The sequence below is a fragment of the Lonchura striata genome, chromosome 3, assembly GCF_050655825.1.
Source record: "Lonchura striata isolate lonStrDom1 chromosome 3, ASM5065582v1, whole genome shotgun sequence".
NCBI lineage: Eukaryota > Metazoa > Chordata > Aves > Passeriformes > Estrildidae > Lonchura > Lonchura striata.
The window spans coordinates 486,267-509,864 of NC_140705.1; the positions used below are offsets into that span (position 1 = coordinate 486,267).

General features: G+C 47.3%; 1 protein-coding gene across 4 annotated transcripts in view; it reads left to right on the plus strand.

Annotated features, from left to right (window-relative positions):
- The window catches only part of IFT172 (intraflagellar transport 172), a 37,937-nt gene that overhangs the window by 3,601 nt on the left and 10,738 nt on the right, over positions 1-23,598 (plus strand). For all 4 annotated transcript variants that reach the window (XR_014953496.1, XR_014953497.1, XM_085574153.1 and 1 more), the window contains exons 5-35: positions 179-244; positions 614-693; positions 1,855-1,942; positions 2,767-2,981; positions 3,079-3,202; positions 4,322-4,417; positions 5,020-5,181; positions 6,879-6,932; positions 7,454-7,557; positions 8,191-8,276; positions 8,753-8,865; positions 11,101-11,268; positions 11,596-11,732; positions 12,553-12,660; positions 13,177-13,261; positions 13,587-13,679; positions 14,008-14,085; positions 14,463-14,711; positions 16,194-16,272; positions 16,669-16,789; positions 17,148-17,292; positions 17,366-17,455; positions 17,859-17,956; positions 18,188-18,323; positions 19,659-19,775; positions 20,343-20,485; positions 21,095-21,188; positions 21,407-21,471; positions 21,602-21,782; positions 22,582-22,691; positions 23,131-23,260. Coding sequence is in view for 2 of the 4 variants with exons in the window: in XM_085574153.1 (XP_085430279.1) it covers positions 179-244; positions 614-693; positions 1,855-1,942; positions 2,767-2,981; positions 3,079-3,202; positions 4,322-4,417; positions 5,020-5,181; positions 6,879-6,932; positions 7,454-7,557; positions 8,191-8,276; positions 8,753-8,865; positions 11,101-11,268; positions 11,596-11,732; positions 12,553-12,660; positions 13,177-13,261; positions 13,587-13,679; positions 14,008-14,085; positions 14,463-14,711; positions 16,194-16,272; positions 16,669-16,789; positions 17,148-17,292; positions 17,366-17,455; positions 17,859-17,956; positions 18,188-18,323; positions 19,659-19,775; positions 20,343-20,485; positions 21,095-21,188; positions 21,407-21,471; positions 21,602-21,782; positions 22,582-22,691; positions 23,131-23,260 (3,615 nt within the window). In the remaining 2 variants the exon portion in view is untranslated. The remainder of the gene's footprint in view (positions 1-178; positions 245-613; positions 694-1,854; positions 1,943-2,766; positions 2,982-3,078; positions 3,203-4,321; positions 4,418-5,019; positions 5,182-6,878; positions 6,933-7,453; positions 7,558-8,190; positions 8,277-8,752; positions 8,866-11,100; positions 11,269-11,595; positions 11,733-12,552; positions 12,661-13,176; positions 13,262-13,586; positions 13,680-14,007; positions 14,086-14,462; positions 14,712-16,193; positions 16,273-16,668; positions 16,790-17,147; positions 17,293-17,365; positions 17,456-17,858; positions 17,957-18,187; positions 18,324-19,658; positions 19,776-20,342; positions 20,486-21,094; positions 21,189-21,406; positions 21,472-21,601; positions 21,783-22,581; positions 22,692-23,130; positions 23,261-23,598) is intronic.

Here is a 23,598-nt window from a genome sequence, read left to right on the forward strand (position 1 = left end):
TTAAGCTTCAGCACAAAGTAAGGTTTGTCCAGTAGCTTCAGCTACTGTAAGGCCTGTCCAAATGCCCAGTCTGTCCTGCTTGAATTGTGTCTGTTCATGAACTATTTTAGGGTGGCAGTGGGGCAGGAAGCTGGGTAGGATGGAGCTCTTACCTCTCTTTTTACCTCCTCCTTTGCAGAGTGCTGTGACCTGCTTATTGTGGCCAGCAGAGCATATCATTGTCTTTGGTCTTGCTGAAGGAAAGGTAGAGAAACTTGTTATTTTCTTTCCCTTGCAGGGTCTGCCAGGGTCTGCCAATGGCTGTGTTAAGGGGTAGGAGCCATCACTGGATGCCACAGTAACTTCAACAGAGGGATTACACCGTGGACTTGAATTTTCTGGTTCACAGTCCCTGGAGGTTCTATTAGATCTTTTGGATCTTTCTCCAAAATTTTCTAGAAATGCGGAAATGTGACTCCAACTTTTCCACTTCTATAACATACTGGAAGGCAATGTGCTTCCTGTGATTTCTTTCCTGACAGTGAGCAGGGAAACCTCTGAGAATGTTACTTACACTGGGAGAGGATCCACATTCTACTGGTGAAAGCAACACTGATCATTTTCTCTTTCTCAGGTTCGTTTAGCAAATACAAAGAACAACAAGTCTTCCACCGTCTATGGAACAGATTCCTTTGTGGTCTCACTGACTTCCAAGTGAGTATGGCATTGCTTTGGGCTGCTCTGCTTTGGCTCAGTCTCACACCTGCTGCTGGCATGGCATAACAACGACCAGTATGGGTGTTTACTAGTGTTCTTTTGCTGTCACTTTCTTGTCAAGATAATAACATACTGTGCTCTCCAGAGGGAATTCCTTCCTAAAATCTTGTACCTGGCTGTGCCACACCAGCAGTCTGGTTGTTCTTCAAACACAGTTGAGGATGAAAGTCTCCATGAGCTTACTTATATACTCTGATGTTTTTAAATCTATGACTTTATAAGGACTACATTTGCCAGTTTCATCTAAGTAATAACTAACATTAATCATGTTTAAGGGCTAAAAAAAGTAACATAATTCTGCCAGATAAAACCTTTGACAATTAGGAAAATAACCATAAAGTGCAGTTTAAAATTATTTTAATTAATAAGATTTCATTTCAACTACTTTAGTATTCTTTACCTAAAACTTGAAATGTGTCATGGTCCTAGGAATGGAATTTTCATTCAGTGCTGTCATTCTGGTGACAGATACATGATTGCTGGATTGCTACAGTGTCCATAGAATTTGTATTCTGTTCTTGAATCTTCTAATATTCATTAAAAAGTGTTTCTCTGGGTACATGGTTTTCGACCTGTTTATTTTTCTTTGCTCTCTTCTCCCTACTTGTGTCCAGAAGCACAAGATATCAATGCTATAAAAAATTGACTTAGGCCTGGAGTTTTGTCCAGGTGGTTTTTGCCCACATTGTGTTTCTTTTAGGGATTCCCAATATTATAATATCCAGCCTCACTTCTGGAACAGTTCCAGTGCAAGAGCTGTTTGCTGTGCCTTGCTGTAAGCACTTCTGAGCAGAGTCATTATTCCACTGAAGGTCACTTAGCTTCTTGGTTTTAGTAATACAGAAAGTTTTTTATTGTAATTTTACATGGAGAAGACACTTAACTGGTCACTCTCCTTTCCACTTTGGTTTCTTTTGTCTGCTTTCTTTTTACAGACACTGGCACAGATACTCAATATTTGTCTTGTCTTTGGGGAAGGTTCCTTTGATGAGGAACATCAGCCATGACCCTGGGAATTGCTGCTCTGGGCAGGGATATGAGTATGAAGGTGCAAGTCGTCCTGTAATGTTGCATCATCCTGTCTGTGTTTTTCTGCAGTGTGTCAGGGAAAGGAATCCTGTCTGGCCATGCTGATGGAACCATAGTGCGCTTCTTCTTTGATGATGAGGGTTCAGGTGAATCACAGGTACCAAAGATCTTTCGGTGATCAGAATTCCTATTTGCACAGCCTGCTTCCCAGCTCCAGAGCTCTGGAAAGGGATCAGGCTGTAGAGAGAGTGGAAGTCTGGAGAGGAACTGCAGGCTGTGCTTGCTAGCAAAGGTTTTGGGAAATATTCATGGAGGCAGAACAGTGATTAGATGCTTTGGAATACACTGAGGGCAGTGGTAAGGGGAGAATTCATGTTTTTGTGTGAGGCATAAAGGTGTTCAGGTGTCTGGAAAGATTTGATGTTCAAGTGTCCAGGAGAATGATGCTTGAAAGAGGTAGGGTTCCATGGAGTGGCTGCTGTTGTCCCCATACTAAGTAGGTTATGATTACCACAGTTAACGTTGAATCTCAGGCTCACATTTTGTCCTTGGATGTCCAGCATTTCTCCTGAGCCTCCCGCTCCTCTGTGCCAGGAGCGCCTCTGCACTTCAGGCTGTGGTGAAGGGGATGCTGTTCTCAGATCTTTTGTCTCCAGCTGAAGCAGTTTGAGCATGGCTGCTCTCTGCCATGCTATCATGAAGATCCATCTATACTCTGCTGTATTGGGAGTTCAGTGTCAGTCTAGTTAATGATATCAGGCTTCTTACTGGCATTAGAATTCTTCTCACAGTTAATGAATGTAATAGTTGATAAATCAGTTCTGGTTTGTCTTCCTACAGACTAGGCAGGCAGTCAAAGCCTGCCCCCATGAACTGGGCTTTACAGAAGGTCCCGTACTGGTCCCCACTGGGATAGCTGACACAGAGGCCAGCTAGCAGTTGGGGCCATTCACGTGTTCAGGGTGTTCTTGTCTGTTGTAGGGTAAGCTGGCGGTGCATCCCTGTCCTCCTTACGCCCTTGCCTGGGCTTCCAGCAGCATTGTGGCTGCAGGCTGTGATAAGAAGATCGTCGCTTATGGGAAGGAAGGTAGCGTGATTCAAACCTTTGACTACAGCCGGGACTCGTCAGAGAAGGAATTCACCACAGCAGCCACCAGTCCCAGCGGCCAGTCCGTTGTCATTGGCAGCTATGACAGGTACCACATACCTGATGGAGAATTCTCCTCTTTGTAGTCCTTCCTTTGTCAGCCATACACAGTTTTTAATGTCTCTCTTATCTCCTGTCTCTCACAGGTTACGGGTTCTGAACTGGAGCCCGCGCCGCAGTGCCTGGGAGGAAGGCAAGCCCAAAGAAATAGCTCACCTGTACACCATCACAGCTTTGGCGTGGAAGAGGGATGGCTCGCGGATCTGTGCGGTTTGTGTCTTCAGTCAGGAGGCCTGAGCCCTGAGGTCTCCCACCAGTGGGATGTTTGTGCATGGGAACAGAGTGGTGTGCTCAGGGGAAGGCTTTGAACGTGGTCATCCTGCTGTGGTCACACCTCCCCCAGGGGTGCAGGGCAGACACCGAGGCCGGGACCTTGTGCTAGGGAACGGCTGCAGTTCCCAGGCTCGGGTGTGTGCGTGTGGAGCTGCAAAAGCTTCTGGCTGCTGGTGTGATGGCTCACTGGTTGCAGCAGCCCCTCTCTTTTCTCAGAAGCATGATGAGGTCAGCATATCTTTTCCAGAGCAGTCTCAGGAGCATTCTTTCCTTTGGGCACCCATGAGAAGCAGCATACAAACTGACCTGCTAATTACATTCTGTGTTTCCATGCTGTGTTTTCAGTTCAGTCTTCTCTTTCTTCTACCTTTAGCCATCAAGACTTAATCTGCCTTTCTCTAAAGTCAGATAATTCTTTAAATCCCTTTAAATTGATCTTTCTGCATATTTTCTGTAGTAAGTTGACTAAGGCTTACTAGTTAGTTATAGTTACTAACACTTCAAACACGTAAATTATTTATGAATTGTGGTTTTTATGACTTTTCTTTATTAGTTTTTTATGGTTTTGTGTTAAACAATCAAGAATCTTTGAAATATTTTCAGACCAAGAATTATTGAACAAGTGAACAACTATTTTCAGAGAAGGGGAAGGGACTAGGGGATAGGAGATCAGTGGAAAGAATAGGGATGCTATAAAGAAAGAAATAAAGGTGAAAGGATTCTTCTGTAAGGGAGGAAAGAATAGGAGGCTGGGAGATGGAGAAGTGAGAAATGGAGAAAAATAATGTGAAAGATGAGGATAAAGGTGGTTTTTAACCCCACCTCCTGCCATCCCAGATTCATGCCAGCTTTGGTAATCTTCATTTTTCTGAGAATGGCTCAATCTTTCTGTTGTCTAAAGAAAGTGAAAACAGGGCTGGTCCTCCTGCATGTGGATGCTTGAACCTTGTTTTCCAGAACTGGTGTCTGACCTCTGATCTTCTTCATGTAAGCAGGGTCTGGAATCTCTCTCCCTAACTCAAGTTCACTGACCACATGATGTGTTTTTGTCCCCAGGGTACGCTGTGTGGAGGAGTTGAACAGTTTGACTGCTGCCTTCGCAAAACCATTTACAAAAATAAATTTGAAATTACATACGTGGGACCAAGCCAGGTAAGAGAGTATCTAATGAGGTATGAAATTCCTGATGAAAATGGGATGTTTGCCAGAACTAGACATGTTTGGAGCTCTGCACCTATGGCTGGTTCATGCCAACTTGTTGAGAAAGGCATAGAGGATATGCCTTGGACAGAGATAAAGTTGGGTGGGAATTGGACAGCATAAGAGACCATGGAGTTAATTTCCTACCTTGTGAATTTTTTGTGTGGTACCTCCATGTCAAGTGCAGACTTCTAAAGTGATTCCATTTCAGCCAAATTGACGTTCAGAATGTGGCAGTAAGGGTGAGCTGGCAGCCTGGGCACCCCTGTGCAGTCTGGGGAGAGAGTACAGGACTCTTCAAAGGGGGCTTATCCTTGGGGGCCTGAGTGGTTAGGCGAGTAACTTGTAAATGGCAAAAGTAAGAATCCCACATGTCTACTACAGCTGTCATCCCATGCAAAAGGAATGGTAAGGTTTTTAAGAAAAGCAGAGGGAAATTATGTGAGGGGATCTAAATATCCTAATGTCATCTGTTGCCTAATCTTCCACAGGGCAAGAAGTCTGTGCTGTTCCTCTGTGCATGGCCTCATATTGGTTTTTCTCACTTTCACTAGGTCATCGTGAAGAACCTCTCCACAGGAACTCGAGTTGTGTTGAAATCCCAGTACGGTTATGAGATTGATGAGGTGAAGATCTTAGGGAAGGACAGATACCTGGTGGCCCATACCTCAGACACATTACTGCTGGGTGATGTCAGCTCCAACAAGCTCAGTGAGGTACTGGAAAATCAGTGGTGTTTCCAGAGTGTCAAATGCTTAACTTCATAACTCAGAGGATATGATTTCTGCATGGGAACAATCCCTCTTTTCAAAGAATCATAGAACAATTCAGGTTGGAAGGGGCCTTGGGAGGTCTCTTATCAAACTTATTGGGAGGTCAATATTAAATTCAGATGCTGTTGCTCAAGTCCCACAATTTCTTTAGTCCTCTGTTCCAATGCTTTACTGTACTCATGGAGGGAAGCATTTTTCTAAGTCGTCTTGGTATTTTGACTGTTGTTTTATGATAATTTTTCATCTTTCTGCTCTGCATCTGCCAAAAAAAGCCTGGCACCACTGTATTAGAGGTTTCCTAAGCTTTCCCTTCTCCAGGCTGAAGAAGCCAAATTCCTTCAGCCTCTTTTAACAGTGTAAGTGCTTCACTCCCAACCATCCTGATGGCAGTGTGCTGAACTTGCTCCAGTTTATCAGTCTTTCTTGTACTTGGGGGCCCAAATCTGGATGTTTTACACATATACATTCCAGGTGTGAATGTACAAATCTTAGTGTGTTTAAAAGAAACAAAATAAAAAATCATCAGAAAACAATTCATGGCTGCATCCCACAGCTTATGGCAGTGCCCTTTCTGGTACCAGACAATTCACACAGGATTGTCCATCCCCTGAGCCTCATGGTGCACTGAATGCTGAGCCCATGTGCTGAGCCTGGAGAATGTGGGCAATAGGCTAATGTCTAATAAAAGCATTAAACAGGCTTCAAGGACATTTGCTTTGTGAACAAAGCAAATAATCCGACTTTAATCAGACTGACGGTGAGCTAATTAATCTCTCTTGGAGCAGGAGCTGTGACTGGAGGTGTGTGCTGGAGAATGCTGATACTTGGTAATATAACTAAGAATTTGGCCAGAACGAAGCTCCCATCTTTCTCTGCATCTTACTGTACTGAGTTTTTCTTTAGATTGCACAGCTATACACACTTCTCAAAAAGAGCAAGGCTGTGAGATGTCCGTTTACTCTCTTGCTGTCTCACTGCAGTTCCTTTGAAGCAGTAAGTTGGAGTTTGCACTCCATGAAGGAAGAGGACTGCTGTAGCCTTGGTTTTCAGTTTTCTGCTTCTCTGGTCACTTGTCTGTTGTTCCCACAGCAGCTATTGTATTATCCAGTGCTCTATGCGAATTTCCAATCAGTTATTCTCCCACTGGCACTGTGCTGATCAGCCATTGCTAGAGTGACCCTAAAAAAAGGATTTCAGCTACATGTGGTGAGGAGATTCTGCTCCCACAAGTGGTAGCAGTGATTCTGTGGCTATGATTAACAGAGGCAGAGGAGCTGTTTGGGTGCTTTTTGTAATAAAGCTGGTCTGGGAAGGTGGAGAAGGGCCTGTGAAGGATAGGATAGAGGAAGTACCTTGGTGCCATAAAGGCCTCTTGTTCGGAAGGCAGTAATGTACTATACAAAGAGAGCTGGTGTGTGAAGCTGAGTCTAAAGAAAGGAGAGGAGCATGTGGAATTTGCAAGCTGGGAATGACTGAAAAGCAGTGTTGGCAGCTAAAGGAATGGAATATGATCCATTGTGCCGTGTAAGTCATGCTGTCTGTTATGGGAACCAAAAGCTGGACAGAGGACCCCATCATCTTCAGGCTGGTGCTGGTGGAGCTGTCAGCCTGTCAGCCTCACCCCGTGCATTACTTTGTAGGTGGCCTGGCAAGGATCTGGGGGGAATGAGAAGTTCTTCTTTGACAATGAGAACGTAAGTAGGATGGAACAGAACGCTCCTCATGGATAGTGTGTAAAGCTCTGTGTGCACCAGCAAGAAAAGTGTCACCTGCATTTCTGGAAAAACCCTTGTTTCTCAGCAGTTTCCTAGATTTCTTCATGCAGATCTCAATCTGCTTCTTCCTTGTACATGCCTTTTCCACATGACAGGTACAGAACAAACTTGGTGTGTGGACTGACGAGTTATATAAGTCATAACCCTGAAGGAGAGAGAAACAGTAAAAGATCAATGGCCAGAGATTATGTTAGAGATACAGAATACAGCTGTCATGGGGAGAGCTTGACTCCTGCAAGACTGATAGGCCCACAGTTAAAATCCCCAGTCTTGAGGAAAAACTGTCAGTCACAACAAGAAGACAAGAACAGCTCCTTAGTCATCCCAGAGTATTTAAATTTAGACTTGTGTGCAGCAGAGTTCTTTCCTGTACCCCTCACCGGTAGGTGTGAGTGTTTCTGTTGCTTTACTCTAAAAGTGTATTTCCTTCTCGCCATCAGGTCTGCATGATTTTTAATGCTGGAGAGCTGACACTAGTGGAATACGGAAGCAATGACATTCTGGGGTCTGTCCGCACAGAGTTTGTGAACCCTCATCTGGTCAGGTAATGGTTACATCTGCCTTAGGCAGATGTAACATTTACTACGTTTACTAAGGCAGTTAGTAAAGTGAGATCAGATACATAACTCTGGAGATGTCCCACACTGTAGCATGCAGCCCCCAGACACCCACTTCTCACATGGACCAGTTAGTTGCCAGATTAGTGGCTGTCAGGTTTTAGAAGCACAAGAGCCTCTTTTCCTCTGATCTTGGTGCAACCTGCCATGGCTGTTGCTGAACTTCTGTGCATGTTCTCAGGCAGCTCTGCATCCAGCTGGTCCTGGTACAGCATCATTAGGGACCCAATTGCCAGCAGGACCTCCTCTGTCCCTCTAAAATTCTATACCTCATGTTCTGATTCAGGAGGAGGAATGATCATGGGCTGCTCAGAGCAATGTAACTAATGTGTTACTGGGGACTCCGGAACCAGAGGGGCAGCTTTGGGGGGAAGCCATGGATCAGAAAGCATTGTTCTCACTTGAGGCAGCTATAGTTACTGGGCAGGTGTCACAGGTCAGAGAGCTGCCAGAATCTCCATGTGCTCAGGAACACTGCAGGGAAGTCAGGGAGGGACTCTGTGATTCAAATGTGAATTTTGGGAGTAGTGAAGGTAATAGTAATTCCCTTCAAATCACAGTGTCCGAATCAATGAGAGACAGCAGCGAGGTGTGGATGAGAACAAGAGGCTGGCTTACCTGATAGACATCAAGACTATAGCCACAGGTGAGTGTAACCCTCCTTCCCCTTCCCTGTATTTTGCCAGCCTTCCTTATTCCTTTTCATTTTTGTGCCAGGCAGCACATCCCTGAAGGTCCTCTGTGCATTCCCTCTTCCAAGCAGCAGATTCTTGAAGTTCCCCTTTGTATTCCCTCTGCCTAGCAGCAATCCACTGGAAACCAGGCTGTCCTACTTTGGACAGGATTCTACCTGTCATGAACACAGCCATGGGTGTGTGTGACTGTGTCCTGGACCCAGACTCTGTGTTGCCTGCACTGCCCATGAGCTGTGCATGCTTGCAGACAGTAGGAGAGAGCTGCTACTGGTGAGAAGGCATCAAACTACAGCTTTTTGGCGTCCATGTCCCAGTGTCTTTGTCCTAAATAGGTCCCAGGCATCTGATTCCTCTGGCACAGCTGTGGGTGTTAAGCGCTTTGAGGTACATCAGGTACTTACACTGTTTCCTTTCTTTCCTTCCCAAGTGGACCTTGTTGGTGGCTACAACACTGGCACAATCAGTCATGACAGCAGGATCGATTGGCTGGAGCTCAATGAAACAGGCCACAAATTGCTCTTCAGGGACAAGAAGATGAGGGTGAGGCAGGCACCTCAGGCCGTGTGGCAGGATGGCATGTGTGGGGAGAGGTAGAGACAGATATGCCTGAATCGGGGGAGGGAGGTGAGAAGCACATCTGAAATACTCCTGATTTTTTGCTTATGCTCCTTTGGGGAAGATTGACCATGTCCAGATTGCATGAGCTGGCAGTGCTGCATTCTTGAGTCATAGCTAATGCTGAACTTAGTTACTGGGCATCTTGTTTCTTCTCCTCACGCCTGACAATGAAAATCATAGGTTCTTCTGCAGTACATATGTCTGTGGTATTCAAAAGTCATGTCAGTCAGGTGAAGCTGCAGTGACTGGAAAAAGGAGAACATGGTACCCCATCCTTAAAAGGAGTAGGAAGGAGGACCCTGGGAACTACTGACCTGGTAGGCTCACCTCTGGGGCTTGGAAGATAATGGAACAGATCTCCCTAGAAGCAGTGCTAAGGTATATGGAGAATGGGAAGGTGATTCAGGATGACCAGGGGAGGTCATTCAGGAAGCCAGCATGGCTTCACCAACAGCAAGTCCTGCCTGACCGACCCAATGGCCTTCTCTGATGGAGACACTCCATCAGTGAGCAAGGGAAGGGCTATGGATGTCTTTTATCTAGATGTCTGTAAAGCTTTTCACACAGTCCCCCACAACATCCTTCTCTATGAACTGGAGAAAGATGGATTTGATGGTGGACTGTCTGCTGGATAAGGAACTGGGTGAACATTCACATCCAGAGGGAAGTGACCACAGCTCAGAGTCCTGGTGGACATCAGTGACAAGCAGTGCCCCTCAGGGGTCTGTACTGGGACAGTACTATTTTATATCTTCATTAATTATACATATGAAGGGATTGAGTACACCCTCAGCAAGCCTGCAGATGACACCAAGCTGAGGATGGAATGACACACCTGAAGGACAGGGCCATCCAGAGGAACCTGAACAAGCTCTCAGCTGTGCCCATGGGAATCTCTTGAGATGCAACAAGGCCAAGCATAAGTTGTGTCCTGAACCAATCCCACAGTGAGGATAGCAGGGGAGGGTGGGCTCTGTTCCTCTGCCCTGTTGAGGTGAGACCTCCATCTGTGGCTTCCAGATGTAGGGTCCCAGCACAGGACGGACATGGAGCTGCTGGAGCAAGTCCAGAGGAGGCCACAGTGATAGTCAGAGGCCTGCAACACCTCTCCTATGAGGAAAGGCTGAAAGAATTGTGATTGTTCATCCTGGAGAAGAGAAGGCTCCAGGGAGACCTTAGAGCCCTTTCCAGTGCCTAAAGGGCCTCCAAAAGAGCTGGAGAGGAGCTTTGGACAAGAGCCTGGAGTGAGAGGATAAGGGGGAGTGGCTTCCCACTGCTAGAGAGCAGGGTTAGATGGGATACTGGGGAGAAATTCTCCCCTGTGAGGGTGCCCTGGCACAAGTTGTTCAGAGAAGCTGTGGCTGCCTCATCCCTGGAAGTGTTCAAGGCCAGGTTGGACAGGACTTAGAGCAACCTGGTCTAGTGAAAGGTGTCCCTGCCTATGGCAGGGAGTTGCAACAAGATAATTTTAAGGTCTGTTCCAACCCAAACCATTCTGGGGTTCTATGATTTCTCCAGCCATTTTGGTACAGACTGAAACAAGGACATTCTTGTTCTCCTTTGATCGGTGTGTCATGAGACTAGCACTGTTCTCTTCTTTTTCTCATCTTCTCTAGGTGAAGACAAGGAATAGAGACAGTCTGGGACTTTTCAGTCACAAGATATCTTATATATAGCAAAGTTATGCCATATGTCAGGTTACACCTTCCAAACAGTTGTGTTCTACAAACAACTGACCTCTCACCTTATTAATAGTAGTCATTGCAATAGGACTGTGCCTGGGATGGAGAGTTGAGCCCAAATTTGCAGAGGAAGCCACTTCTTGGTCCCTTAGTTTGTTTCCATGAAGGACTTCTGAGCCCATTTTCCTGTTCCAGCTCTGCAGCTGAGAGGGAACTGAAGTAGAACAAGGTTTATGTATGTCTGTGCCAAGCTCTAAGGGAGGCAAGAGCTTAAAATGCTGCAAGGGTTTAAAAAGGTCTTACAGGAGTGTGTAAATAAGTATGAAATTTTAGGATGTATGTCTTGGAAAAAGTCTGTTTCCTGATGGGTGATGTCTGTTTCCAAGATGCTTGCTCAGCTGTTCCTGCAATGTTTGTGTGAGCTTGTAGCCCAGCCACAAGCCCAGCTGAGCCTGTTCTCCTTTGCCTCCTCCAGCTGCAGCTCTTTGACATTGAGAGCAGCACCAAGACGACCATTCTGAACTATTGCTCCTACGTGCAGTGGGTCCCGGGCAGTGATGTGGTGGTTGCTCAGAACAGAAACAGTCTCTGCATTTGGTATAACATTGATGCTCCAGAGCGAGTCACCATGTTTCCTCTGAAGGTAAAACTCTGGAGACTTCGGTTGCCTCCTGCAGTTTGTTTTTCTTTTTCCTCAGGTGTGTGGGAGTAGCAAGGGTGGTATGGCAGAAGGGAGACAGAAGGGAACTGTCAGTTTCTTATGGACAAAATACAAGCTCATTTGTCAGCTTTGTGGTAGACATTTCTGGCAGAAGATGGAGCAAGGAGTTGCTTCATGGCTCAGTGCTCAGTGTGAGCTCATTCAGAAGAATCATGTCTGGCAGAGCTGTTGCAGTGCTGCCCTCACACCCCTGAAACCCCACACACTTCAGATGAGCAGGGGAGTATTGACAGCTGTTACTCTTTCTAGGGGGATATCGTAGGCTTGGAAAGGAATGATGGAAAGACTGAAGTGATAGTATCTGAAGGGGTGAACACTGTGCCCTACACCCTGGATGAAGGCCTCATAGAGTTTGGAACTGCCATTGATGATGGGGATTATCACAGGTAAGTGCTGGATACGCCAGTGGGGATGGCAGGTAGATCGTATCATATGCCAGGACCTGGAAATCAAAGACCCACAAACAGCAGCAGCACAGCTTTCCAGAGCTGAACTTCAGATTCTCAGCATGATGTTGGTGCCAGGTCTGGCTATAATGAACATCAGAGAGATTTTTCAGCTTTTGCTGCCTTGCAGTTCTGTGGTTTCAAACTCAGGGAAAGACTGGCCAGTCTGGTTCCACAGACATGAACAGGGCTTTGCTGAAGGTAGCTGTCAATTAATTGCAGTGAATAGGAGTGTCTCCAGAGCAGCTAGATGTGAAGTAGTGCTTGGGTGCTTTTACTGCTGCCCTTCTAGGGGTGATAGCAGTATCATGGAAAAATCTAGGAGCTGTGCAGAGTGAAAACTGACTGAAGTGGTCATGGCAGCCTCCTGGGTACTGCTGACACTTAGAGGGCTTTTAAAAGTGACCAAGGGAGAAAACTTCAAATGTTCATAGCACTGTTGTGTCTTCAGAGACTTTCTCGGTAGGGACTTGTATCAGACAAAGCACTTTAGATTTGTCCCACGCTGCTACAGCCTTCTGCTGATCATCTGCCTCTAAGTACCTTAGCCCAGGTAGGAATAAGCTAGATGACTGAATTTCTCCCTGCTCTGTCAGGATCTGTGTTCAGCGCTGTCCTTACACTGTACTTTTCAGAGCTGGGCACACCCAGCTGGCTTTGGTTTCAGTACCACTCTGGTTAGGAAGCTCCTGTCTCAGTCTGGGATTTTCTTCAGAGAGCTCTTCTGTCACTGAAAATCTACAAATCTCTCTGTCTCAAGGGCTGCTGCATTTTTGGAGACACTGGAAATGTCCACAGAGACTGAAGCCATGTGGAAAACCCTCAGCAGACTGGCTTTGGAAGCAAGACAACTGCACATTGCAGAGAGGTACATCACATCTTCATGGCTTCAACATGCTCTTTGCTGAATCCCAGAAACCAGGGTCCAGCTAAAGATGTGGCTCTGAGTATAATCTGGAATATTCCCTGCACTAGAGATTTATGTGTTCTCTATGCTAGGCCATGGCTTTACCTTTTCATTCCAGATGGTAATGCCAGAACCAGGGCTGGGAAGACCTCTGTCTATAACATAAATTGTTGTTGATGGCAGCCCAAAACTGTATATAGCAAGGACTCAGACAGCTGACAGGCATGAATAAGCTTGAGGCATGGCTGAAGCCTGGGGAGGTGAAACATGAGCCTTGGTCATGTTCCCGGATTCTCCCTTGGAGCAGGGCTAGAAAGCACATCTGAACACAGGTCTTGGCAAAATGCTTCTCTTGAAGCAGGGCCACCCCACCTCTCCCTGGGAGCTGAGTTTGCTGCCTGGTTTCTGATTTTCTTATCTTGGACCAAAAGTGGGCAACAAAACCTAGGTATTGACTAACTGGTTTGCATTTTCCAGGTGCTTTGCAGCTCTGGGAAACATAGCAAAGGCTCGATTTCTGCATGAAACCAATGTAATTGCTGACCAGGCAGCTCAGGAGCATGTAAGTCAAATTTTTTGTGCTCTGCAGAGCAGCAGTTTGCCTGTAAATACTTGCATGCACATTATCTTCTGTGTCTTTGCTCACCAGTGTCATGTTACAGACCAGTATCTCTTCGTGTAGAAACTGGTGACATTGTCTTCTGTCCACAGCTGCCAGGTCCCTCTCAAGGCTGGCCATTTTATACTGTCCTGGCTTATTACTGCTGTGATTCTCAACTGTCTTTAATTTCTGTAGTGACCCAGCCTCCACTTGCAGTCCCCTCCATGTTCCATCCTAGAGCCTGTTCTTTCCCTCAGCAAACTGAGCTTGCTGCTGTTGTCTGCAGGGTGGGGATGGCACAGACCATTACCTGGTGCGGGCCCGCTTGGCCATGCTGGACAAGAACTACAAGCTGGCAGAGATGATCTTTCTGGAACAAGTGAGTAAAGGAACAAGGAGTGGAAAAGGTTATCTTTATTTCTGAGTGGGGAAGTGTGTGCCCTCTGGTGTAAGATGAAAGGAGGATGTTGCTTGTTCTTAAGAAAAGAGTTTTGTCCTTGAAGTAGAAAAAGTATTCCTTGTTCGGAGGTGTAGGATTACACTGAGATGTATGAAGAGTGTGAGGGAGGATGTATATTGAAGTAAAGGAGACACCACACTTTTCCAAGTGTTTCCTGCACATCTAACCCTGCCTGCTGTGAGAGCTCCATGGCAGTGTCTGCTCCTAACCTGGAGCCTTCAGGTTAACACTTTGCTTTCCAACACAGAATGCCCCAGAGGAGGCCATGGACATGTACCAGGAGCTGCACATGTGGGATGAATGCATTGAGGTGGCCAAGGCCAAGGTACAGAATGTTGCTGCACTGGGCTATAGGCTGGTCTTGCTTGATAAATCTTCTAGTTGGGAGTCCACGCAGGGTCTGTGTTCTTTTCACCTGCCCTACCTTGCTTCTGCTTAGAAGGGCTCCAAATAGAAGGGAAGATTGCACTGGTGTAAGTACAGACCTGGATGGACAGGGGGAAAAGCTATTGAAATTGCTTTAAGAGTATCTGTGGCTTCAAAAAAGAATGGGTAGTGCCATGATACTCAGGGTTGGCATTGTAGTTTCTGATAACTGGGCAACAAGAGGCCTGGTGATGTGACCAGGTGCTCAGAGCCTGCAGGATGAGCTGGACAATATCTCATCCTCCCCAGGTCTACTAGTTCTGTATTTCTGCATAGGGACATCCAATGCTGGAGAAGTTGCGTCAGGATTACTACCAGTGGCTGCTGGATACTCATCAGGAGGAGAAGGCTGGGGAGGTCCAGGAGGGACAGGGTGACTACCTGGCAGCCATCAGCTTGTATCTGCGGTCAGGGCTGCCAGCCAAAGCAGCACGGCTAGTCATGAGCAGGGACGAGCTACTCACCAACATGGATGTCATCGATAGAATCTCCACGGCACTGATCAGAGGGGAACTGTATGAACAGGTGAATGCCTCTTCCCACTGGGCTTTCTGCTGGAGGGCACTGGGGCTGCTGCCCCATCCTCTCCACCTGTGAGACGCAGGGGGGACTGGGCTGGAAGGCAGCAGAGGTAATTCTGCCTTCAGGAGGTTGCAGTTAACATTTATGAGGAAATCCTCACTATAGCCATTGTACATGGGTGAGGTGTAGAATTACTGTTATTAATCAGGAGGAAGTTCACATCTGATTGGCAGCATGTCTCCAGAATATAGTGTCAGTAATAGTCAAGGAAGATGGGAATCAACAGGAGCAGAATCGTGAATCAAACTGAAAACTTGATATCACTGTGGAAGTGTCAGTGGTTCCTCATATCAGGATAAAATACAGCATAAGGATAGCCTAAATGGAAAAGTTAAGGAATCAAAACAAACGAGATGAAGACTGTAGAGCCATGAATATCATAAAGAAGGGATGTGATTATTCTCTAATAACACCAAAAATTGATAACTTATTGTGAGGTGACAGTTTTAAAACCAAAGGGTGTTTCTTCCACAGCACATCATATTAATGTAAGAAAGCAGCGCTGAGTCTGCCCACAGTCAGTATTCTGGCCAACAGTGGCCTCTGGCAGCTGCTTAAGAAAGGAAAATAAGGAACAGGGCAGGCAAATAGAAGGTGGCACATCCCCTCGTGTGTTTTCATGGGGTCCAGCAGTTTGCAGCCTGTAATGTTCCTGAACAGCTCTACTTCCGTGTTTAAGAGCTCTTGATAGATTTTACTTCCATGAGCTTGTCAAATTATTGCTTGAACCACATGCATATTTTAAGTTACAATTTTGGCTATGAGTTACCCAGTTCAGTTTGATGTTGCATGAAAAAAAAATACTGGTTTTTGTTAGCTTGTTTTATGTCTCCTTTATAAATTACATTTCTCTAGTCTCAATTTATCTTCAGCTTTTCTGGCCATTTCATTTCGACACAAGACAACTTTGTACTTTTTCAAACCTGTCATCTTTTCTTAAGCTTTCAGTTGAAAGAATAACTGGAGCTCCCAGCTACTGGATGTTGTTACCAAAAGTATAAATAGTCCAAAAATTATTAGACAAATCAGGAGGCAGAGTTTGTCAAAAACCATTAAATAAGATGATGTGAGGGCATCACTACAAACTCAGGCAAGTTCTACTGTGCAGGTTGTCAGAGGTGGATAAATAGAGGAAAGGCTGGTATATACTTGCTCTGTTTTTACAGTTCTTTCTATGTGGTCTTGCCACCATTCAAATACTGAAGGGAATGAGCCGTTGGTCTTCCAGGATGGTTGTGCTGGGGTCAGTCAGCAGAAAGGACAATGGTTCTTGGCACATGCTGTCTTTCCTGTAGTTCTTTAATCCCATACACTTCAGTTAGTTGGGAAGGCAGAGCTGGTGCAGGAGTGTGCATGGAACTGGTAGGGTCTGATGATGTGGGGAGGTGGTAGCTCTGGAAACTGGCAGCTTGTATCTGTCACTAGGCTGGAGACCTGTTCGAGAAGGTTGGGAACCCACGAAAGGCTCTGGAGTGCTACGGCAAGGGCAGTGCCTTCCTGAAAGGTACCACGCTTAGTATGTTCCTCCCTCTCATCTCCAGCAGGAGCCTGGCTACTCTGGCCTGGTGGCAGCATGAAATATTGCCCTGGGGCCTGGAGGTGCCTGGATGTTCTGCAGCTTCCACCTATCATATCATTCACTGTATTTTCACATAGTTGTACTTGCACATGCAGTCCCAGGAGAGTGTCTTGTTCCCAAGGCCTTGACCATGCTGACTGCACCAGCATGGGTTTGGCCCAGCTCTCCACAGGGTCTAGGCTGCTGGGTAACACATTGGAACTGGAGTGGCTTAGACAGTCACCATTCCCCTCCTCCTGTGCCAGATCCAAGGCCCATGTTTGCCCCACAGTTCTGCTTCCCTGCTGGCCTCAGCATTGCAGCTCTTGTGTCCCCTTACAGCCGTGGAGCTGGCTCGCCTGGCATTTCCTGCAGAAGTTGTGAAGCTGGAGGAGGCCTGGGGAGACTATCTGGTGCAGCAGAAACAGCTGGATGCTGCTATTAACCACTACATAGAAGCCAGGTGGGAGTAGGAGAAGGCTGTATAAGCAGCAGTGTACTGGCAGGGCGTGAAGTTGATACCTTTGCCTCTCTCAGCAGAGGGTTTGCCTGAGTGAACCCCCACTGCCCTGCTTAGCTGTGCCCTGCTTGCTTGTGTGCACCAGCCATTGATGCCTTCCCACATGTCTCCTAAGGTCTTAAGAGTGCTGATTGCACTTCTCTGCTGTCCCAGTTCTTTCACCCTTAGCAGTGCCAGTTACTCAGCTGCTTTATGCTGCTCTAACTGAATCAGGCAGCAGAGCACTCTAGTCTCCCTGGCACAGTGTAGCTAGAGGAGATGCCTGATGCCTGGCTCTAAAGACTGATGGGTTTGGTTCCAGGTGCTCAATTAAGGCCCTCGAGGCAGCTTTGGGAGCCCGGCAGTGGAAGAAGGCCATCTACATTTTGGACTTGCAGGACAAACAGGCAGCAGCCAAATATTACCTCAAGATTGCCCAGCATTATGCATCTTTACAGGAGTATCAGGTGAGGCCCCAGACACAGTCACCACTGCTCTGTGTGTCCCTTGGCTGTATTGAGTGTGGCCTTTGCCTGGCAGGTTGCAGAGGAACTGTACATCAAAGGAGGGCAGACCAAGGATGCCATCGACATGTACACACAGGCCGGGCTCTGGGAACAGGCTCACAAGGTAGAGTCAGAAGCCAAAGCTTCTGTGAAGCTCACCCCACTTGGTGAGATGTGTCTTCCATCAGGATGTGGAGTGCCTTGTGCAGCAATACCTGATCCACCAGTACTTTTCCCAGATATGTGTGTAGGGACATGCAGTAGCCAGCAAGAAGTCAAATGTTCCCACCCTGACCTGTCCTTCTCTCTCTCCCAGCCCCATGTGGGTTCACCTCTGACACAAATGGCCCTCTCTGGGAGCTGGTCCTGTGTGCTTTGTGACAGTGACAAATAACTGCCCATTCTTTGCAGAGCATATAGCACAGATACCTGTTTGTCAGATAGGAAGGAAATGTGTTTTCCCCTTTTTCACTGTCACATGTCAGGAAATTGCTGTTCCTTTCTCCCCCGTGTGTTCCTTTTGGCAGCTGGCACTCAAGTGCATGAGCCGGGAGGAGGTGGCTGTTCTGTACATAACCCAGGCCCAGGAGATGGAGAGACAGGGCAAGTACAAAGAAGCTGAGAGGTGAGTTGCTTCCAGTACTGGTGTCAGCCCAAGGCTGAGCCCTGAAAAATTTGCTGTAGCAAGGAGAAGCCCTTTCCTGGGTTAGGAGGAGAATTTGGGACTGGGGTTTGGAATGGTCAGAAGAACTTTCTCCACATGTGGGGAACTGAAGCTGATATTTCAGGCTGTGGAAAGATTTCAGGGACTGGTCGTGTCCTTGGCTGAGCTGTTTGGATGTGCTCATGTTGCCAGGCTGTACATCACTGTGAATGAACCTGATCTGGCTATCACCATGTACAAGAAGTGTAAGATGTATGATGAGATGGTTTGCCTGGTAGCAAAGTACCACAAGGACTTACTTGGAGATACTCACCTGCACCTGGGCAAGGTGAGTGTATCTCATGGCAGGGGATCAGCTAAATCAAGCAGGGGCAAGATTGTTGTTACGGATGAGGGTTTGAGATCACTTAAAAAATCAGTGAAAAGGGTATGAGCAAAAGTCAGGTTTAATATTAAGCATCAAAGCACAAGAAGTTTGTTGTCAAGATTCACTCTGCTACTTACAGGACAGCTAAGGGACAACAAGCAAAAACAAGCAACAACAAAACCAAATAAAACCCAGGCAATCAAAAAAGAAATTAGCTAAGAACTATCTGTGAGGGAGTGTGTGTGTGAGAGAGACAAAAGATAGTGTGGGCAAGGATAAAAAGGAACACAGCCAAACACTCAAATGTAAGAGTACTTTAATTTAACTTGTACCTTAAGACTTAACAGTTTAACATAGGAAAACATTTAATTGACACCTAACTTAATTTATAGCTTAGTCTTAACAATCTAACAGAGGAATAACAAGAGCATTTAGCCTGACTTATAACTTTGAAGTTACACTTAGCAACTCAGCAGAAAAGTAACACTTAGCAACACTTAGCTTATAACTTCTGTTTAACAACTTAGCAAAAGAACAACACTTAGCAGCATTTAAGTAAGTTTATAACTATAACTTAACCTTACTTACAGGCCTAACTTACTTAGATATCCAAGATACTTAAACATCTAAGAAAGACACATTTCTCCTTGATTTGCTATAGCATATGTGCATCTTTATGCACCTAGACAGAAAGAGGCAGTGCCTACAAGATACCTGTGAAAAATTCACCCCAGAGGTCACTGAAATCCTCCTTTGGAGGCCTTTGCATCTCCCAGTGGGTGAAGGATCAGGCCTCAAGGAATGACCTATTGGCCCAGGACACATTGTGTTTTGGCAGTCCTCCAAGAACAGCAAACCTGAGGGTTTTGGCTCTGAGAGGTGTCCCCCCACAGAGGGAGGTTGCTGGTCACCGCCCACTGTGGTCCCAGGACAGCTCAAAAGAGTCTCATTTTGGACTGCTGTTTATAGGGTCACAAGGGTTTCAGTCATAACAAATTTCATCCTGGCCAGAGTTTTGGATTGGCATTTTCTTAGAAAGTGTGAGAACAGGAATGTTGTGCTATTCAGGCAAGAGGAATGTTTTCCAAGTCTGGTCATAAGGAAAACAGAAGCACATTAGATAGCAGGCAGTTCCTGGGAGCAAGGCAGTGTTTCTGATAAGTTCAGGAAGAGCTGAGCCCAGGTGGTGTTTTCAAGGCCAAGGCCAAGCATTTCTCAGACCACACTGCAGCCTGTGAAGGAGAAGGGGGGAATGCACCAGCACAAGTGTCACTGTCTTATTGCCTCCGACTGCAGGAGCTGGAGGCAGAGGGGCGCTTGCAGGAGGCTGAGTACCACTACCTGCAAGCCAAAGACTGGAAGACCACCGTGAACATGTACAGAGTGAATGACATGTGGGAAGAGGCATACAGGGTAATGGTCATTCACAGCTCCCCACCTGTGCAGAGGTCAGGTTCTGGCTGTGGGATCCTGGTGGAAATTGCTTTGTTTCTGTGCACTGCAAAGTCAGAACATTTGGTGTACACCACCCAGCCGCAGAACTGCCCCAGCCCTGGAGGCCTGTGGGCCTCCCAGTCTGCAGCATTGCAGTCCAAAAGCAGGGTTTGACTCTTGTCCTTTCTGCTGGGCTGCCTTCCTCGAGGCACTGCCCTGCCCCTGATCACTGCATCCTGTTGTACCTCAGAGGTGTTGCGCTGGCCACAGTCCCCCAGCACTGCTCTCCTCAGTGTGGCCATGGAATGCTGGGTTCACTTCTGCTGTCCCAGCAGTGATGTGGCCGTGCTGAGGCAGCAGCTGCTGCTGTGCCATGTATGCCTTTGTCTTACTGTCCTCCTCGCCAGTGCAGTGGTGGTTGCAGAAGGGTTTGTCGGGAGGGAACAGATGGTTTTGGTGCTCCCTCCTGCTGGCAGGCAGCACGTGAGAGGGGCTCAATCTGCTGAAGGTGAAACATACACTGGGTTCTTCCTTTGCTTTGGACAGGTGGCCAAGGCATACGGGGGTGCGAACTCCCATAAGCACGTGGCCTATCTGTGGGCAAAGAGCCTGGGTGGAGAGGCAGCTGTGAAACTCCTCAGCAAATTTGAACTTCTGGAGATGGCCATTGACCATGCAACAGACAGCGGGTACGCAGGTGCCCAACACCTCCCTCCCCTCTGCCTAACCAGAGAAAAACATGTGGGCCAAAGTAGCTGTGTGCACAAGGTAGCTGCAAATCCAGAAAATGACATGTCTTCCCACCTCACAGTGCTTCACACAGGCCTTCCACATCCTTGACACATCCCACTTCTCATCTTTGTGTCAGTTTCTCAAATGCCAAGTCTGAGCTGGCAGTTTGTCCTTCAGCCTCTGCAGAGGAAGGCTTGTGAGAGTCTCTGAGCATGAGAGGAGGTAGTCCTTGTATCACCAGAAGTAATTGTCTGCAACAACAGCTTTGGCCCTGCTCTGCAACTGGCCAGGTGTCTGCCTGTATGGGCATTAATTATGACTCTTCTGAGGCTCCCACATCTCTTGGCTCCTGCTTTGGGCTCTAATAGCAGGTGTGAAGGAGTCAGATTTCATTAGTGGGGACTCTAAAAGCTCCTGGTCAGGAACAGGAGGAACAGACAGTGCTAATTCACTTGGAACCCCCTGTATTCCTCTCTCTCCTCTCCCAGTGTCTTGTGCTCTACTTGATGTCTTGTTCTTGATGAAGGCATACACACAGCACAGAGTCCTTCTCTCTTTCATTGCAGGGTCTTTGAATTTGCTTTTGAACTGGCCCGCCTCTCCATGAAGCAGAAGATGCCAGACATCCACTTAAAATATGCCATGTTCCTAGAAGATGAGGTAATTTTCCCCTGGAACAGGTGCAAGTTCTCTAGTCCCTCAGATAACTGAGCAGGTGTCCCTGGGCTGCTGCAGCAGTCACAGTTCTGGCTTCAGTCCCTGCATTTCCAAAGGGCTCCATGAGGACAGTGAAATGCTCCCTGCCTTGCTGTGAGTAGAGGAGGTCATGTGATGATGCCAGAACAGGAAGGTGTGCAAACAAGTCACTTCTCCTCTAGGGCAAATTTGAAGAGGCTGAAGGAGAGTTCATTAAAGCTGGGAAGCCCAAGGAAGCTGTGCTGATGTATGTGTCCTCCACATCCTGCTGTGCCTGCTTTCCATGCAATGCCAGCCTGGTTGCCTCTCCAGCACTGGGCTGCTCCTTGTCATGCCTGTTGTTACATCTCGTGTCCCTGGTACATCCCATCCCCCAGGTTTGTGCATAACCAGAACTGGGATGCTGCGCAGCGTGTGGCTGAGGCTCATGACCCAGACAGCGTGGCTGATGTGCTGGTGGGACAGGCACAGTTTGCCTTTGAGCAGAGAGAGTTCCAGAAGGCAGAGGCCTTCCTCCTGCGAGCACAGAGACCTGAGCTGGCCATCAAGTACTATAAGGTGAGTGCAGTCTGTAGCAACATCATTGCCTTCCTGACTGGACAAGAACCCTATTTAGATGAAGGAGTGAAATTCACCTCCCAGCTCCCCCTGTCAACTCAGTAGCCAAAGAGAAGCCATTTACTCTTTCACACTATGACATGAAATAACTCACAGAAGCAGGCTAGATGTAAAAGGAAAGAAAAGAACCCAAAAAAGCAAACTTTATTTTCTGATTCCACTATATATACAATAGCAAAAGTGACAGTGCAATTGGAGGGTGAAATTGCCACCTCTCCGACCACACTGGTCAAACCAACAGTCTGTCAGTTCTCTCCACCCACAAAGAAGAATGCAAAACAATAATTGTTTATATGAACAGTGCGAGAAAATTCAGTAGAAATATGTAAATATCAGAAGGCATAAGAAACTTTTAGAAGAACTTTAAAACTCAAAAGAACAGGGCAACAATTTACTCAGGGTTTCTAGAGGAACTGGATTCTGGTCTGAAGACTGAACCAGTGGATTTCATATCATAGCTTTGCTCTCTCATGGTTCTGGAGGATATATCCTGCCAGATTGTGGGTGGTCCTTGGGGTAGCACAAGTGGGTGCATTTGGAGGCTTAAGTGCCTATTCCACTGAGGTAGCTGGAATGGATGAGTATGTTCCCCTGAAGAACTGGGTGGTATTACTGTGGTTGTTTCTTCTAGTCAGTTCTCTGGCAAGATTGCATGAGGGGACAGATGTGTTATGTGATAGCAGGAGTGTGGGGGGTCCTGGTGAACTGGTGAAAACTTCTCCCCATTGTGCCTGCACAGGAGGCCGGCATGTGGAGCGAAGCCCTGCGAATCTGCAAGGAATACATGCCTGGTCGACTGGGAGAGCTGCAGGAGGAGTGTGGCAGAGAGGCTGGCAAGAAAGGCTCCAGGTAAGGAGTGCTGTGGTCAGGCTTCAGGAAATATCCTGGAAGCTCTTCCCCATGGCCATTTTACTGGTGCCTTACAGAGACAGCCGATGGGATCCCTGACATCCACTTGTTTCTTGAGGACTCCGGGCTTCTTACTGCATAGGTTTCCTATCATCCTTCCTTATTTATCTGGGAATCTTATTTCTGCCAACCAAGATCTCCCAGATGGCATCTTGCCCCACTTACAAATCTCCATGGACTCCTGTACTGCCATTGCATCTCCCCAGGGGCCTTTGTTAGTTCTTTCTTCAGCACTGTTCATGTTCTCTGTCACATTCGCTGCTCTGTCAGAGGTCCCTGCTTGCTTGTAGTGTGCACCTCCCTGCCCACACCCTACACCCTGTCCACAGGATCTCTGGCAGCACCCCTGTCCTGCTCACAGCCTGCATTCCTCCTGCAGCGGAGCTGAAGGGCTGCTGGAGCAGGCACGGGAGTGGGAGCGCTCTGGGGAGTACGCCAGGGCAGTGGACTGCTACCTGAAGGTGCGGGATCCTAGCAACAGTGTCCTGGTGGAGAAGTGCTTACTGAAGGTACTGTCAGGGGCTAGGGTTCTCTTCACCTACTCTTCTGCCTGGGAGCTCTTCCCAGCCTGAGTGCACCTCAGAGATCTGTGTCACTGCAGGGCTCAGGAGAGCCTGCAGGGCTGAAAGCTTTCATAGCTGTTTCCTTTGGAGCCATGACAGGCTGTGCTTATCCTGCATGGTGCTGCCTCCCTTGGTCTGGCACCTCTGCCAGTGGCAGGCCCATGTCTGTGTGCCCACAGCTCCCTGCACTGCAGAGTTGCACTCTGTAACTGAGCCCTTGCTAGAGGAGCACCTTCCTGTGCTCCATGCCACCAGCCTTTGTGCCGTGTTCTTGCTCATACTTC